General features: G+C 31.9%; 1 protein-coding gene across 3 annotated transcripts; it reads left to right on the top strand.

Annotated features, from left to right (window-relative positions):
• Positions 1–10,513: 10,513 nt before the first annotated feature.
• LOC107860370 (protein DA1-related 1) lies at positions 10,514–15,910 on the top strand. Of its 3 annotated transcripts, none has more exons than XM_047407425.1 (12): positions 10,514–10,622; positions 11,521–11,792; positions 11,981–12,071; positions 12,472–12,628; positions 13,119–13,239; positions 13,343–13,426; positions 14,022–14,141; positions 14,337–14,549; positions 14,646–14,708; positions 14,796–14,911; positions 15,033–15,091; positions 15,181–15,910. In XM_047407425.1, the coding sequence occupies exons 2-12, from the start codon at positions 11,601–11,603 to the stop codon at positions 15,516–15,518; spliced, it is 1,554 nt and encodes a 517-aa protein (XP_047263381.1). In that variant the 5' UTR covers positions 10,514–10,622; positions 11,521–11,600; the 3' UTR covers positions 15,519–15,910. The 3 variants fall into 3 exon arrangements, with proteins under 3 accessions (XP_047263381.1, XP_016561191.2, XP_016561192.2); XM_016705705.2 differs by having other exon boundaries at positions 10,597–11,067; XM_016705706.2 differs by lacking the exon at positions 10,514–10,622 and adding an exon at positions 11,282–11,395.
• The last annotated feature ends 19 nt before the right edge of the window (positions 15,911–15,929 follow it).

The raw sequence follows: 15,929 nt of genomic DNA on the forward strand, positions 1-15,929 counted from the left end.
TTTTTTTAAATTTTTGTATTATTTTTTAAAAATTGAAATAAAATAAAAGAATATATTAAAATTAACTTCATTTAGTTATTTATCTTTTAACCAAAATTTATTAAAAATAAAATCGAATCAAATATAAATATTTAATACCAAAAAATGTATATATTACACTCGGGGAGGGTCAAAGATCACGTGTGTGTGTGTATATATATATATATATAAAATCTTAACAGCCCTGAACCTTTAGGAGTCTTGAGGCTGAATTTTGTACGACATATATTTCACTAACTACGCACACCTGATTCTCATCTTAATGAGATACGTAGGCAGTCCTTCATGGATTTAGTGATCTTACAAAAAAATAAATTAAACTTTGATACATTAATTTTTACCATAATTAAAATAGTGTTAAGGTGGTTGGTTTGTGGCTAAGTTGACTTCTCATCCATACAACTCCAGGTCTAAAGAAAAGGCGAGATAACCCACAAAAAATGATATATGATCTGAGATGAGGTGGTGTAGACTGTTAGAAATGAGGAATAAGAAGAAATGGCTAGGAAGGTGAAAGTTTGAAGCAAAATGTGAGAAACATACAAGTACTTAGAGAGAAAAAGAGAGGTTTTTAACGAGAATTTGTACATGTTTCATGATGTTTACTTGCCTCTAAAGTCCCAAACACCAATGTTAGACATGTAAGAGGGTCATGATGGTCCTTTGACTTATCTAAAAAGGTTATGAAATCAATTAAGTAGAGTAGGGGAAAAGAGAAAATGCTGACGACTTATTTTGGAGAGAGTTTGAGGTGATAATTCAAAATAATTGAGTTAAAAAAAAAAGATGATGTAAAAGTGATTGTGGAGACTCCATTAAGGCCGATGTGCAATTCAATGGCTAAAATATTAAGTTCGGTAATTTAGAAGTCAATCTGTTCCCCGCGAGGAAGGATTTTTGGTAGTCTATTTTGTTTTCTTTCTACTACCCGAATTATTTTAGGATTTGATTGGGATCTATCTTATTTTATTATCATTTTCATTCAAATCCTTCTATCTTTCTGTCAACAAATGTGTGTCCTTTTTATTTTTTATTATATATTATTTGGTTGTCTTTCATTTCTTTAGAGAGCTCTTTCTATGGTGATTCTAGTGATGTGATATGCATGTTGAATTCACAGACTAATCTTTAAATCTAATCTAATCCTGAAACATTTGACCAAGAAGACAAGATTTTTTTTTTTTTTTTAAAAAAAACATATAAGAAAATAAGTAAGTGTTCAGGTATTTAGGGACATAGTTACAGCCTCACTTGAATGTATTGAGGCAATCATTTTGTGAATCAAAAAATAACTTGATCATTGATTAGAAGATTCAATTTGAGGACTTTGAATGGGGTCGATTAGAGAATTTATAATATCTACTATCAGGAAAAGCAAAAGGAGGTTAGTTTCAAAAGGGCATGAGTCATCCATCGAGAGAAAAGTACAATATAAGTGGACATGTATATTTCACAAGCTTAAAAGAAGTGGCGCACGTGCATGAGCTTAGTCATGATCAATGTTGAAAAAGATGCGTATGATCTTCATTTTCTACTCTCAGATTACATATTATGTACTTGTGTTTTTAAGGATTGATATGACAAAGGCATTTCATTCTGCTACCCAAATGTTGTGTCATCCTTTGTTACCCCTTTTGAGCTTTAGTCTTATTTTCTTCCGTACCCTTCTTTTGAAATCAAAATAGAATTTAAAGAAGTTAAAAAAAAAGTGTCAAATAAAATGGAGTCAGAAAAAATATCAAAACGAAAAAATTAGAGTTGGAAAAGTTCTCGAAAAGAGAAGAATCAAAGAAAAGAAAAACAAGAGAGCCAAAGTTTGATTCAAAAAAAAAGAGCATCAAGCAGAAGAACAAGCTGTCCTGAACAACGTTTGACCTGATTCTTGTTATGACAAGATATTTAGGCAGCCCTACTCTGGGGTTCGGTCCAATCAAAAGAAAATTCAAGTTACCCAGAATGAAATAAACTGGGGCAAAAATTTATTTTCTTAAAAGAGTTGATTCCAAAAGTTGTGTATTTTTACCTAATGTTGTATAAATTTTGAGCCCATGCCGACCTTTCTTTCTATCTCATTCCAAAAGACAAGGTACAATCAAAGAAATACCTTCAGATCAGTCTTTGAGAATGTCAAGGCTAAACATGTTCTAGGTGCATGATATTTCATATTTTGAGTGTTATTTTCTAAAAAAAAATAAAAAAATGAGAGAGTCTTATTAGTGAAAACCCTTTTGGGCATCATAAGGAGACCGTGAGTTGTGAGATCAATAAAAATGAGAGCTTTATTGGTAAAAGTCTTCATGGGCACCATAAGGCGATAATGAGTTGAAAAAAAAAGACAAAGTGGGAGCGGCTTGTTGGCGAAAATCCATCGAAGTGTCGCTAACCTAAGAAGGATTATAATCCAGAGGGAACAAGTTCAAGAATGACTCCCTTTCAAATTCAACGAGTGGGCAAAAAGTGATAGTGATTAGTTTGGATAGATCAGGTTGTTTAATTCAAAATGCATGTCATAATCACTAGAATCAAATGCCACACCCAGATAAAATTTTCTTTTTGAAATTTTTTTTAAGAAGAGATGTCTATTGTCCTTTCCTATTCTTTTTATTATTTATTTATTTATTTATTTATTTATTTATTTTCTATTTTAATTTTTAATTTTTAATTTTTGTGTCTTTGTGGTCAAAAGAAAATCACTATCATCATCTTTCATGTATTTTTTTTAGTCAAAATTTTGTCAAGATAAGTGAGGAAGGACTTCAAAACTTGCTACCAACTCCTTTAGTTGTGCAAAGCAGGACAAAAGATTAATACACAAAGATGACATGTTTCAAAAATAAAGTAAAGTATTCGAGAATGCTTGTCATCCGACAGTTTTTGGACTCATAAAAGTATAAAAGGTGTATTTGAAGCTGAATGCCGAGGCATCATGCAAGAGAAATATAATTTGAGTCATAGTGTTTTAGTAGTCAAAATTTGAGGTCAATACTACAACAAGTCAACAATACCTATCAATGATTTGCAATGGAGCTGAGCATGACAAGTACAAGAAATCGTCTCAATAGCCAAATGCCACAAATCAACCACCGTATTTTTAAATTAAATTAAAAAGTTTTTCTTTATATGAAACAAAAACATGTGTTACTTTCATATCAAAGGTTTCAAAGCTTAACTATTAAAAGCTGCAATTTATCACTTCTGCAAATGCAAGAGGCAGTACTGTTCCACAGATTTGGTAATCAATAATGGTAAAAACTCATCATTTTAACCCCTAGGAGACGCACTTCCTAGTCCGAATAATTCAAGATTCATTTGTTAGGTGATGCACTTCCTAACTTGAACTATCACTCCTAGAAGACACACATTCTAGTTGAGTCATTTCATTTGACCCCTAGGATACGCACTTCCTAGTCTGAATAAGTTAGTTTTTCATTTGTTAGGTGAAACACTTCCTAACTTGAACATTTACTCCTAGAAGACGCACTTTCTAGTCGAGTCATTTCATTTGACCCCTAGGAGACGCACTTCCTAGTTTGAATAAGTCAGTTTTTAATTTGTTAGGTAACACACTTTCGAACTTGAACCTTCACTTCTAGAAGACACACTTTCTAGTCAAGTCAAGTCATGTCACTTTCTTTGTATGAAAACTCTTCGAGATATCAAACAAAGAGGGAAAAAATATAGACACGTGAATTTTGACCCTCCCCGAGTGTAATATATATATTTTTCGGTATTAAATATTTATATTTGATCCGATATTATTTTAATTATTATTTTAAATAAATTTTTAGTCAAAAGATAAATAACTAAATGAAGTTAATTTTAGGATATTATTTTATTTTATTCCAATTTTAAAAAAAATAATACAAAAATTTAAAAAAGTATGTTTCTTTTTAAATAAATAAGTTAGTAGTTTTAGTACTATCTTAATCATATTTATTTTTGTCTATTTTTAAAACTTTTATTGTATTTTCATAAATATAAAAATTATTTATTTATTATTATATTATTTTTATTGTTATTATTATTATTTTATTTATTTATTTATTTTGTTATTATTATTATTATTATATTTTAAAAAAATAAAATCTTATCCTATTCTAACCTACCCCAACCACCCCCTAATTTTACTCCAACTCCCTCAACCTCCCAAATCACACCCCTATATATATACACACTACAACACACGGATACAAATATACGAGAAAGAGAACAACAATAAAAAAGGTGAACACAAACACACGAGAAGGAAAAGAAAGAAAATAACATTTTGTGGAAAAGCAAAAATCAAAAGAAAAAACTAAGAGTAAAACAGAAAGAAAAAAAAAAGCAACGAAGTTGATTTTGGGGTTCCGTTCGAGCTTTCGAAAATGGTGTTTTTATACTTGGTTTAATTTGCTATACAGGTTCCTATTCAATTCTGTACTATTATATTATAAGTTTTATCATGAATCGGAGTTTGAGTGATATTGTTTAAATGATTTCATACCGACGTAAACTTCATTTTATCATATTCATATATATCCGAGAGCATTTCAATGTAGTTAATATATGTTGTATGCTTAGATATTGCGACAGATTTGACGATATGTCATTAATAATCAATGTTTAAAATTTAATGATGTATTTAGTTGATTCAAAGTAGTTCTTAAAAGTTTAATTAATTTTTTCATTATTATTATTTTTATTCGATTCTTCATTCTTATCATTTTACAGTGCATGCGTGATTGTTTTGTTAGTTAAAACTTTTTCGTTTTCATAATGTATATGTGTGCATGTTTTGTCAGAGTAACATTTTCTTTCTATGTATATTTTTAGAACCTGTTAAATATTGGTGTATAAATAGTAGTATGAATTGCTTGAAAATGATGTATAAGTAGAATTAGTAGGTATGCAAGGATTGCATGGAATTAGTAAAAATGAAAATTTATTTGTATGTATAATATTGACTGTGCAAGTGTAGTATTTATTTGATAAATATTGTGGGATTGACTTAATAATGATAATAATAATTAAATAAATAAGGATGTGATGAGTGTAGATCGAGGCTAAAGAATAAGTATTCTACTTTTATATTAGCATTAACTATTTTTTATTAGAAGTCAAAGTATTAGAGAATCAAATGGGTTAATCATGTAAAGAGTTGTTAGATTTAATACCGCACAAAAATAGGATTTAAAACGTATCCATATTTCTAGTAAATTATTTGATGATATCATATATAAGCATTTCGTGACTTGGTAAATTAGTTGACTGACATGGAACTAACAAAAATATGATTGATAGCATGCTATTTTAGGCCTTTAAGTTACCGACTATTTGACTTTCTTGTTTCTAACTTTAATGTTTGAATGTTCATGTTTAAATTCATTAAGGGAGAGAGGCGAGTTGCGGAATAATCCAAGATTTGTTGTAAAAGTAATAATAATAATAATAAAAATAAAGAGCGAAAAAGAGAATATAAATAGATAAAATTATCTCGAGTTTGTAAGAGATGAAACAAATATTTTTTAACGCTAGATAAGTTTTAGGCACGTTTTTTTTAACGCTAGATAAGCTTTAGGCACGTTCAAAATATTCTTCTCAGTTAAGATGCGGCGTACGCGTCTTTTCGAGACATTTAAAATTCAAGGATGCAATGATGCACCTTGACAAATATTTTTCCAAATTTAACTTTTCACCGATTTATTTAATATAAGATATATATAGACATATTAGATATTAAAATGAGCGAATTAAGGCCTATAAACATAAATTATCAAAATAGTTTAAGTCAAGATAAGTCAATAAAAACGACCGTACTAAAATCACGGGACTCGAGGGATGTATCACACCTTCCCCTCGATCAACAACATTTTTTACCCGATTTTCTGTTTTCGCAGACCAATAAAAGAGTCATATCCTTTTGATTAGGGATTCAAAAAGGTAACTTTGAACACCATAACTCAATTCCAAGTGGCGACTCTGTAAATAAAATAATTTCTTTTCAAAACCGTCATTTTAATTGAAAAAACCCTTGACCTCGAGCCCTTCGGGCGAAAATAGGGTGTGACAATGTTTAGGGAGTTGGAGTTTTTTGTAATATTGAAAACATAAGTTGTGTATTTGTGTAATTTTTAGAATTGAAAAAGCAAATTCTACTGGACCCTGTGTGACGGGCTACTATCCTACTATTCTCTGATAATGGGCCAAGGAAAATCCACAACCCATTACTAAGCCCTTTACTTTCGAACATTACCTGAATCATCAACCGGCCCACCAAGCAGAAGTGTTTCACAAAATTTTCCTCGTTGACTATATTAATCCGGAAATCATATCTATGGATATGTAGAATTAATGTGTCGTTATCATCCATTTCACATTATTCAAGCTAATTAGCTTTTTTTTTTTATTGTACTTTCTATTTGTTTTTTTTTTAATTTTTCCGGTTGTATATCAAGTATAAACTCATCAGTAAGCCCCATATCGCATGCTGACAGAATATGATTGATCATGGATTAAAGTAAACACTAAAATTTGAAAAATAATATTTGTGGTTGTTAGGCTCACCAAAATTAATGGTTCTAAAGAAAGTGCATTATTTAGCATTAGGTATCGATGGGCAGGTAATGAAAAGGACTCTTTCATTTCTTTTTCTAGTCTAGTAACATAAAGAGTTGCATACGTACATACTAAAGAACAACTAATTCCATGTCATTTAGAGCATTATTATAACAATTTTTTTAATTGTGAACCCATGATTGTAGTTATTTTATTTGGATTCGTTAATTAAGTGTCATCTTTGACCTTTAGAAACTCAGCCTGCTTTCCCATTACTTTCTTTTTCCTTTTGGAGTTTGGACTACCAAGTACCAACTACTTCCTTTTTGGAAGTCGTGTTTGATGAACTGCCATTTATAGTACTTACTATAGCAAGTTCATCAGCGAATGGATTAAAGATTATTGATTCGACTTTTGGAAATTGGAAAATTTCGGATAGTGAATATTTTCTTTTTTAACAAACCATATGAGGCACGAATTCTCAATAGTCAAGCATGGAATTATTGAATGTCGCTTAGTTGTTAAAGCATATTCGGTTGCTAAAATCATTTTCCTTGCTATGATAATAGATACTTAAATTTGGACCACTGGATAATGTTCAAGTGAAAAAAAATATATATTAAAACTTGAACTTCATGTATGTATATTTCACTTTCTAGATTAAGAAGATCAAATCATGACGTACATATATACATGTGTCTGTTTAAGATATGATTGCAGTTTTCACATGGAGGTACGTTGAAATTAGAGGAGCTAGGAAAATTAACTGATTAATTAATTTCAGTGCAAGTTTTGTACTTTGTGTTGATATAACCCCATGAAAAGCCAACCATATAATATTAAGTTTGAAATTTCAACGTCACTACCAACAAACTTATTGTGCCACGGGCCCTGGCTGGAAGTGAGGGCGGCTTTATGTATTGTTTAAAATTAAGAACTTGTTTGGCTGAGTACCGAATCTTCATGAAATTATACTAATTATGCTATTGTTATTATTTCGTTAAGCCGTAAAAAATAACTTATTTTAAGAAATATATTTATTATGTGGTGTACTACATGATTATCGTTGGAGAATCAAAGGGATTTGGTTGAATAATAATGATGATTTGGGTTGATAATCCTAATAGACCGTCGGTGAATGAGTCCAGAAATTAATTGTAGGGGTATAAGTTAGATGGGATGCATTCTAAATAGAATACACATATTATGTTTGACAAAACTTACATACTACGTATAAAATAGTTGTGGAGAATTTCAATATTACTGCTAATATGTTTTTGGAGTAATATAGCATTTTATTTTCGCAAACAAATTGTAATTATAGCGATACTTCACATCCGTAGGCTGATTGATCATTCATTTCTACTTGGACGGCTTTTAATTTACTCTCTCCATCTCAAAATATTTATCGTTTTTACTAAAAGTATATGTCACAAAATATTTATCATCTCAGAAGTTTAAAACAATAGTAATTATTGTTTTCCTTCTTTACCTTGATTATAATTGTTTTTGAAGATTACAAGCACCTAAGTTATGACACTTAGATAGAGTAGTTAATGTTTTCTTACTAGACGTTGGATTATCTAATTAAGTGGAAAAAAGAAGTGCAAATTGAGTTGAGTTTACTCTTCCACCTATAAGACATCATTGATTTCGCGAGATCCAAAATAATTTATCTGCAACTGCACTCTATATATATTCATTCAATTAAATCGTTTTGTAATACAATTTTTTTCTTTCTTTTCTAGTGCAACATTTTTCAAATAGAAATATTACATTACTCTGGTTTAAAAGGTTTTAATTAAAGAATTGATCATCAAGTGTAAGAAAGTACAATGAATAAATTAAAAATGTCAGCTGAGGATTGAAACAGTATACCATATTGTTAATTTTACATGCTTTATTGTTGGGGGTAAATTGGAACAAGCAAAAACTTTAAGCAAGTCTATTAAAATGGGAATGAGAGAGTACCACTTGAAATTATTTATGGTCATTACTCGTAAAATTTAAGCTATTGAGAGTCATTGTTTTGATCCCTAACTCCCAACAAAAGAAAAAAAAAAAAGTAAATTCAAACAACATATTTCCTTAAATAGATAATTTAATTTTCCAAAAATTCATACTACCAATTATAAGAAGTGCACATGAACACGTAATCATTTCCGTAAATAGTAAATAGTTGTATCGTAAGGTGGCAACACGAACTAATACTTTGACATCACATAAATATAAGTCGGTTCCCTATGAATAAATAGGGGAGCTATAAGAAGATTTGGATGGTTATTTAACTTTAAGTAATTGATTATTATAGTCATTTAATTTTGTTTAGGTATCTATTTAATGACGCAACGATTGTAATTTTTGGAAAAATATTTTTAAAAATTAAAATCACTATCCTTTTTTTAAAAAGGTTCTCTCATAGAGGTAAAGATAATTCAAAAATTATTTTACGTGGTAATTAGAAAATTTGAATTATTTTATTAAAACTCTTGAGTTTGTCACATAGATAGAAGGTAAGTATTTATTAAATTGAGGTAAATTATGTGAACACTGTTGTTACTAAAAATGATAACCTTCTAACTACTAGTACTTCCTTAGGGGTCGTTTGGTTGGGAAATTGTTATCTTGGAATAACTAATGTCGGAATTAATTATCCTGAGATTACCCGGAATAGCTTATTCTACCATGTATATGGGATAAGTTATCTCATCACTATGGTGTAAATGGTGGGATAAGTTATCCCAACTATTGATTAATCCCTCCAACCAAACATGGAATAAATTGATCTTTATATTTTATTCCAAAATTATTTATCCCTTGGATTACTTATACCTCGCACCAAACGACACCTTAGTCTCATATGATTTGACACATTTGCCTTTTACGTAATTTCTAAAAAGAAATTAATAAGAGATGTAAATTAATTAATATGATTTTATTAAATGCATATTAATTATTATCATTATCTAATGGAGTTAATTACTCTTACACTAAATTACTAAGGATAAAATTGAAAAGAAATATTTAATTATTTTTTAATTTTTTAAATATGTAAATTATTTTTAGATAAATCTTTTAACATATATATCAAAATGGAGGAGTTTTCCAACTAATTAAACAGAAATAAAACTGATAGAGTTGTTAAAAAGACAATTTGATCCATTAAAGCTTCCATGTTATGATCTGAAGAAAGGTTGAACCAGGTAAATCTATTTTAACTTATACTAACAACTTTATCAGTAACCAACTTATTAGTAAGTGTTACGTGCAACATGGAGAAGTAATCAAGTGGCAGTAAGGAACTGTATGTTTTTAAGTCAGAAGAGAACAGGTGAAATGCCTTTTTATAGTAGAGTAAAATAAAACTTGGAAAAGCCAAATTGATATTATAGGAGTAGTAGTACAAAGTAGACAGTCACTTGGTGTCAGAAGTTTTAAGCAAAGTTACAATAAGGCATCCACTTTGAGATTGGGATATTCATTTGGCCACATGTCAATTTTATGAGCTCTGATTTGTACTTCCCACCTGCCACACATCCTTTAACTCCCACTCAAAAATCTTCACTTTGGATTAAACAAAAAACATAATATTGGTAGTAATTTCCTTCTTTTTCATTTTTATTACCAGAAAAGCACAGCAAAAAATAAAAATGTATGAAGGGTCAAACACATACAAAAAATATTTCCATATTTTGAGTGTTATATTTAATTATTTTAGGTGAGTGAGTTTTTATTAATTATTTATCAAAACATATCATTATTTCACATAGGAAAACATGTGTTTAGTGATAATTCATGTAGACACGGTAATAATTCAACTATGAAACTTTTGGAAATGGAAATAGTTTAGATGTGTTCTTGACTATTGGATAATATAGCAGGACTTAATCAAGTCCACTTGAAGAAAAAGGCCAAAAGAATGAACAGTAAGTATGGAAGATGACCCCCCAAAATGGTCTTCTCTTTCTTTGATGACGCAGAAAGTTTAACAGTTAATGAGTTTTTGACATATTGTGGACTGATGATACCAAATCAATGGAGCTAAGGTCCCACCTCCAAGAAAAGCACAAATTTTTTTTCCAATTTTGAAATAAAGAAACTTTTCTCATACCCCCCTTATTCAATTTTCCCCCATCTAATTACTATTTCTTTGATAAAGTTTCAAACTTTTTTATTTTCTTGGCCTATTTTTTGCTTAGAATTCAATTCCTTTTGTTTGGTTTCTCCTTTTGGTGTCTACTTTTTATCTTTATTTCACACTTCCACCAGAATGTTCCTCTGAACGTGCCAAGAAGAGTTGCCCATTTCTTCTTTTGTAATTTTCCCAAGTTTTTATTCTTCTATGGAATGATGATTGTGGGGATATTGGTATCTTTAGTGTCATCTCCAATTCTTGGGGCATGACCTACCATCAAACTGAATTTGATAATTTGTCTGCTCCTTATTCATCAGATTCCTTCAACTTGTGCTGATTCTTTTAACTATTTGCAAGTGAGACTTCGAGAACCATAACGACTTTTTTTGTTCCTTGTACAACTTTTTGTATGAATTTTCTGTTTTTTCTTAACTTTGATCGTAGTAATTCATTTGGTTTTCTTTGGTCTGGTAAATTAGGCCTCAAATGAATAGTCGGTTGTCTTTGTGACGGTTGGTGGGTGGTCATTATTTTGCTGTTGTGAGTTTTCATGGGGCAACTTATTTATTATGAGTTACTATTGCAATATACTATGCTGATGTTACAATTCTCAGGAATTTTTTTTTTCTCTTTTGTTATTTTGTTGATCTTCCATTCGACCAATTTGTAGATGACTTTCTATTTGTATGTGCAGTTTCATCTCTTCCTATAGTTCATGTTAGTTTTGCTACTTATAGGATCAGTTTGCGATTGCTAGCAGATACGGATGATACTTGTTATCTAATAAATATCCTTGTTCGGCTTTGCAGGTGTTTATTGCACATACACCAGTATCGGATTCATATAGCCAACTCCAACTTGTTTGGGATTGAGACTTAGTTATTGTATTATGGGCTGGCTAGAAAAGATATTTGGAGGTTCCACACACAGGATCTCTGGTGGACAATACCATGGGGGGTATGAGGGTGGGCAATATCACGGTGGCTACAACGGAGGGCAATATCATTCGGGGCATGAAGGAGAGCAATATCATGGAGGGTATGAGGACAGTACTATTTGGGATGGACCAACTACATCAGTGGTAATCAGTGATTCAATTGCTAATTGCGTTATTTCCTCAAAATGTACTAGGCTTTCTAACAGTTGCTTGGTGCAGGACAAACTGAGCATTTTCACAAGCTATGTTGCTGAGAAAATGCTCTGAAAGTTCTAGCTTTTGTTTTAGTCTTTCCCTTGCTAACCGGATATGATAATACGGACTGAGTGTAGGATGCATTGTCAGATTTTGATAATGAAGAAATCGATCGTGCCATTGCGCTTTCTCTAGCTGAAGAGGATCAGAAAGGGAAAAAAGTAATTGGTAAGTAGCATAACTAGGAATTTATATGGATTTCTCCAACCGATAAATTCTTCATTGTCTTCATTATAGAATTGTATGCTATATTTGAAGAATTTGGATAAGACTTACCTTATTGAGATGGTTGTGTTTGCATAAATCTGCAGCTCTTTTCCTAAGTTTTTTTAAATTCTTTTTGAGAATATGTGTGGTTATAAATGTAGAATCAATCAGAAAAAATGATGTTTTGTCAAGCATGGTCAGACATAATAGAACTTATATTGTTGTTCTTTTATCGGGATTTGTGTATTTAGAGGTTATACAGCATCTAGGCTAATGTATAGTAATTTTTTTATGCGATTCTAGGTTATTTGTGCTTAACTGTTAATCATGTTTTCCCTAATCTTCTACAACTACCTAATAGAGAGTGAACCCAACTTGGAGGAAGACGAGGCGCTTGCCAAGGCTCTTCAGGAAAGTTTGAATGTGGAGTTACCGCCATCACCACCACCACCACCACCTCGATATGATTATGGAAGTCTTTTTCCACCAGTCTCATACTCGTTTCCATATGGGTATAGGTAACACCTCTTCTATTCTTCTGAAGCAAAATTATTCCGACTAATTTCTCTGTAATTGAATTTTAAAAGAAAATTTCTTATCATCTCCTTTGTAGCTTATAAATCAATATTTCTGCTTCAATCTTTATGTGGCATCATGGATGAGACTGATGCTCTAAACAGCAAAGAAGGATGGAATAGGCAGAATTGTACCTTGACTTCCTAACGTAAATTTTATTTTCACAAAATCAAAGAATTGATTTCTCAAATCATAGATCAAATTAGATGATTTGATACTTGTAATCTCATCCGCATTGTTTGTTTCTCTTGCATTTAAACATAGTAAAGAGCTCCAGCAGGTCCGTCATGTTTTTTGCGAATAAATCTGGATGTGCCACATACTCATTTGTTCATTTTGGCACCATAAGACTTTTCAAATCATCGTGTTGCTTGAGCAGCACTATTTTCTTTCAGATTAGCGTTTATATGTACTGATGTGTCTTGAGTGTAGGATCTGTGCCGGTTGCAATGCTGAAATTGGACATGGGAGGTATTTAAGTTGCATGGGAACTGTTTGGCATCCAGAATGTTTCCGTTGCCATGGTTGCAATCGACCAATTTCTGACTATGAGGTCTAAATGTAGTCAAATTTACTTCAATAGGTTCTTATACCATGGTACGTTCAGTTACCTTGACTTGTTGAATATAAAAGCAATTCATTTCTTGTCTTTGCAGTTTTCGATGTCAGATAACCGTCCATACCATAAATCATGCTACAAGGAACAGCATCACCCAAAATGTGATGTGTGCAAGAACTTTGTAAGTGTTCATTCCTATCCAAATTTGCTCTTTCCATATCCGTAATTCTTTTGGAACTTCTCACCATCATCACTCTCTTGCAATATCAAGATATACTACTTCAGCTCAGATATAGAGAGCGGCTTTTCTAGATTCTCACAATCCTTTGTTTCATGTTGTATGTCTTATTTCCATTAATGCACTTAGCGAGCATCTTCAATGTCTCACTTCATATTTTAGGTTGTTGCGGCTGCTACACTTTAGCTAAACCATTGCAATTTCATTTTTTTGTTGCATTCAAGCAGTCTACTAATTGTGGTCAAAGATCAGTGAAAGAAAAGAAAGCAAAGCAACTAGAACTATTGTTCTTTTATGTGGCTAAAGTAAATTTGAGCCCTTAATCTAATTTTCGATCGACTCCAGTAATCCTCAGGGAGATGCATTATGAATTCAATATGCATCAGTGGCTGTCAGGAATTTATTCATTTATGTTTAGATAGACATCTTATTATTGTGGCATTGCACCGTGAACTTTACTGCATCCAACAGCTTCATTGTCTGGTAAAATATGACTAACCATATTTTTTGTATTTTGCCTTTATTTTTATGTGCTTAGATTCCAACAAATCCGGCTGGTCTAATTGAATATAGGGCTCATCCTTTCTGGCTTCAGAAGTATTGCCCATCGCATGAAACTGATGGGACTCCTCGTTGTTGCAGCTGTGAAAGAATGGAGGTTAGCCGCTAGTATTCTATTGCGACATTTCTTTTTGGCTTTTGACATGGTTTTTAAGGGTGTAAAGTGCATATTTATCTTTAAAGATCAGCAGAACGAATAGGAATATTGTAAAACCCGAATATATGTCAACCCCTACATTCTTTCATGTTCTTGTTCTTGTTGAATAATGTTAGGATTTCTTATTTTTTGTAGCCCGTAGATGCCAGATATCTGATACTTGATGATGGTAGGAAGCTGTGTCTCGAGTGCTTGGACTCTTCAATAATGGACACTCATGAATGTCAACCCCTTTATCTTGAGATACAAGAATTTTATGAAGGTTTAAATATGAAAGTAGAGCAGCAAATCCCTTTGCTTCTAGTTGAAAGACAAGCATTAAACGAAGCGATGGAAGGAGAAAAGAATGTGAGAGTTCTGCTCAAATTATATATTTCTTAAGACACTATACAGTCACAGGCCGAGAGAGCTGTTACCGAACTTCTTTCATTGTTTTTTTGATAGGGTCATTACCACATGCCTGAGACTCGAGGACTCTGCCTGTCCGAAGAACAGACTATTAGCACTGTATGAGTCTTCCCATATTCTGCATTTTCCTTAATGTCCATATACTGTTCAAAATGAAATATGTCTTGATCCAAACAAACATTTCAGATTTCAAGGCGACCACGGATTGGTGGTTATCGGATTTTAGATATGTTTACTGAGCCTTACAGGTTGATTCGACAATGTGAAGTGACAGCTATTCTAATCTTATATGGTCTTCCTAGGTAATTAATGTCACACTTGCTTTCATGCTCAATAGAATGGTCTAAAATCATACCTCATAAGAAAATTTCTACTTCACTCTATCCGAAGACAAATTTACTCAATAACTCAAGATTTTTTCAGGTTATTGACTGGTTCAATTCTGGCTCATGAAATGATGCATGCATGGCTGCGGCTTAAAGGTGGATCTTTTAGTTTGATAACACTTGAATGTGATATCCTTTTATATATTCAAGATTCTGAAGATAATTTTCCATTTGAATGATTATAGGTTATCCGAGTTTAAGTCCAGAAGTGGAAGAAGGTATCTGCCAAGTTTTAGCTCACTTGTGGTTGGACTCCGAAATTATAGCTGGTTCTGGTAGTACTTCAACTTCTGCATCTTCTTCTGCATCCTCATCTTCCTCTTCATCACCATCTACTTCATCAAAGAAAGGGAAACGTTCTGACTTTGAGAAGAAACTGGGTGATTTTTTTAAGCACCAGATTGAATCGGATACCTCAGCAGCTTATGGGGATGGATTCAGAGAAGGTAATAAAGCAGTGCTCAAGTATGGCCTCAAGACAACACTTGATCACATACGGCTTACAGGAACCTTCCCATGTTAAAATTCAGTCATTCTGAGCATTTCCACTTCAACGCGGATATTCAAAACGAACCTTCTATACTAGTTTTGTAGGACCAAATAGCACATACAATTATAATCATAACACAATAATGAAAAGGTAAAGAGTATAAGCAGCAATAAGATGCAGATACGTTTGATACCACTTGTGTCTACTTCAAGTTGTATACTTTTTGTTCATATAAAGGAAATCCAAGCATAGTGTTGCACAAATATATACCTCCCCCCTAGGGCGCTTCATTTTTTCTTGGAGAAGAGGAAGATTGATCTTTGAGGCCTAATTGACTCCATGTATGTATGGAGCAGAACCAATTATGTAGTATGGTGTTATATCGTATTTGCCTCCTCCTGCAATTATATGGCGGTATTATCTTATTTTTCATCTTATTCAGAG

Source organism: Capsicum annuum, chromosome 2 (genome assembly GCF_002878395.1).
Source record: "Capsicum annuum cultivar UCD-10X-F1 chromosome 2, UCD10Xv1.1, whole genome shotgun sequence".
In the NCBI taxonomy this organism is placed as follows: Eukaryota; Viridiplantae; Streptophyta; class Magnoliopsida; order Solanales; family Solanaceae; genus Capsicum; species Capsicum annuum.

Bases quoted from the DNA above. Each gene is read 5' to 3' on its own strand.
- LOC107860370 (XM_047407425.1), top strand. From the start codon at position 11,601: ATGGGCTGGCTAGAAAAGATATTTGGAGGTTCCACACACAGGATCTCT. The intron at 12,629-13,118 runs GTAACACCTCTT...TCTTGAGTGTAG, and splicing joins TCGTTTCCATATGGGTATAG to GATCTGTGCCGGTTGCAATG. The intron at 14,709-14,795 runs GTATGAGTCTTC...CAAACATTTCAG, and splicing joins AAGAACAGACTATTAGCACT to ATTTCAAGGCGACCACGGAT.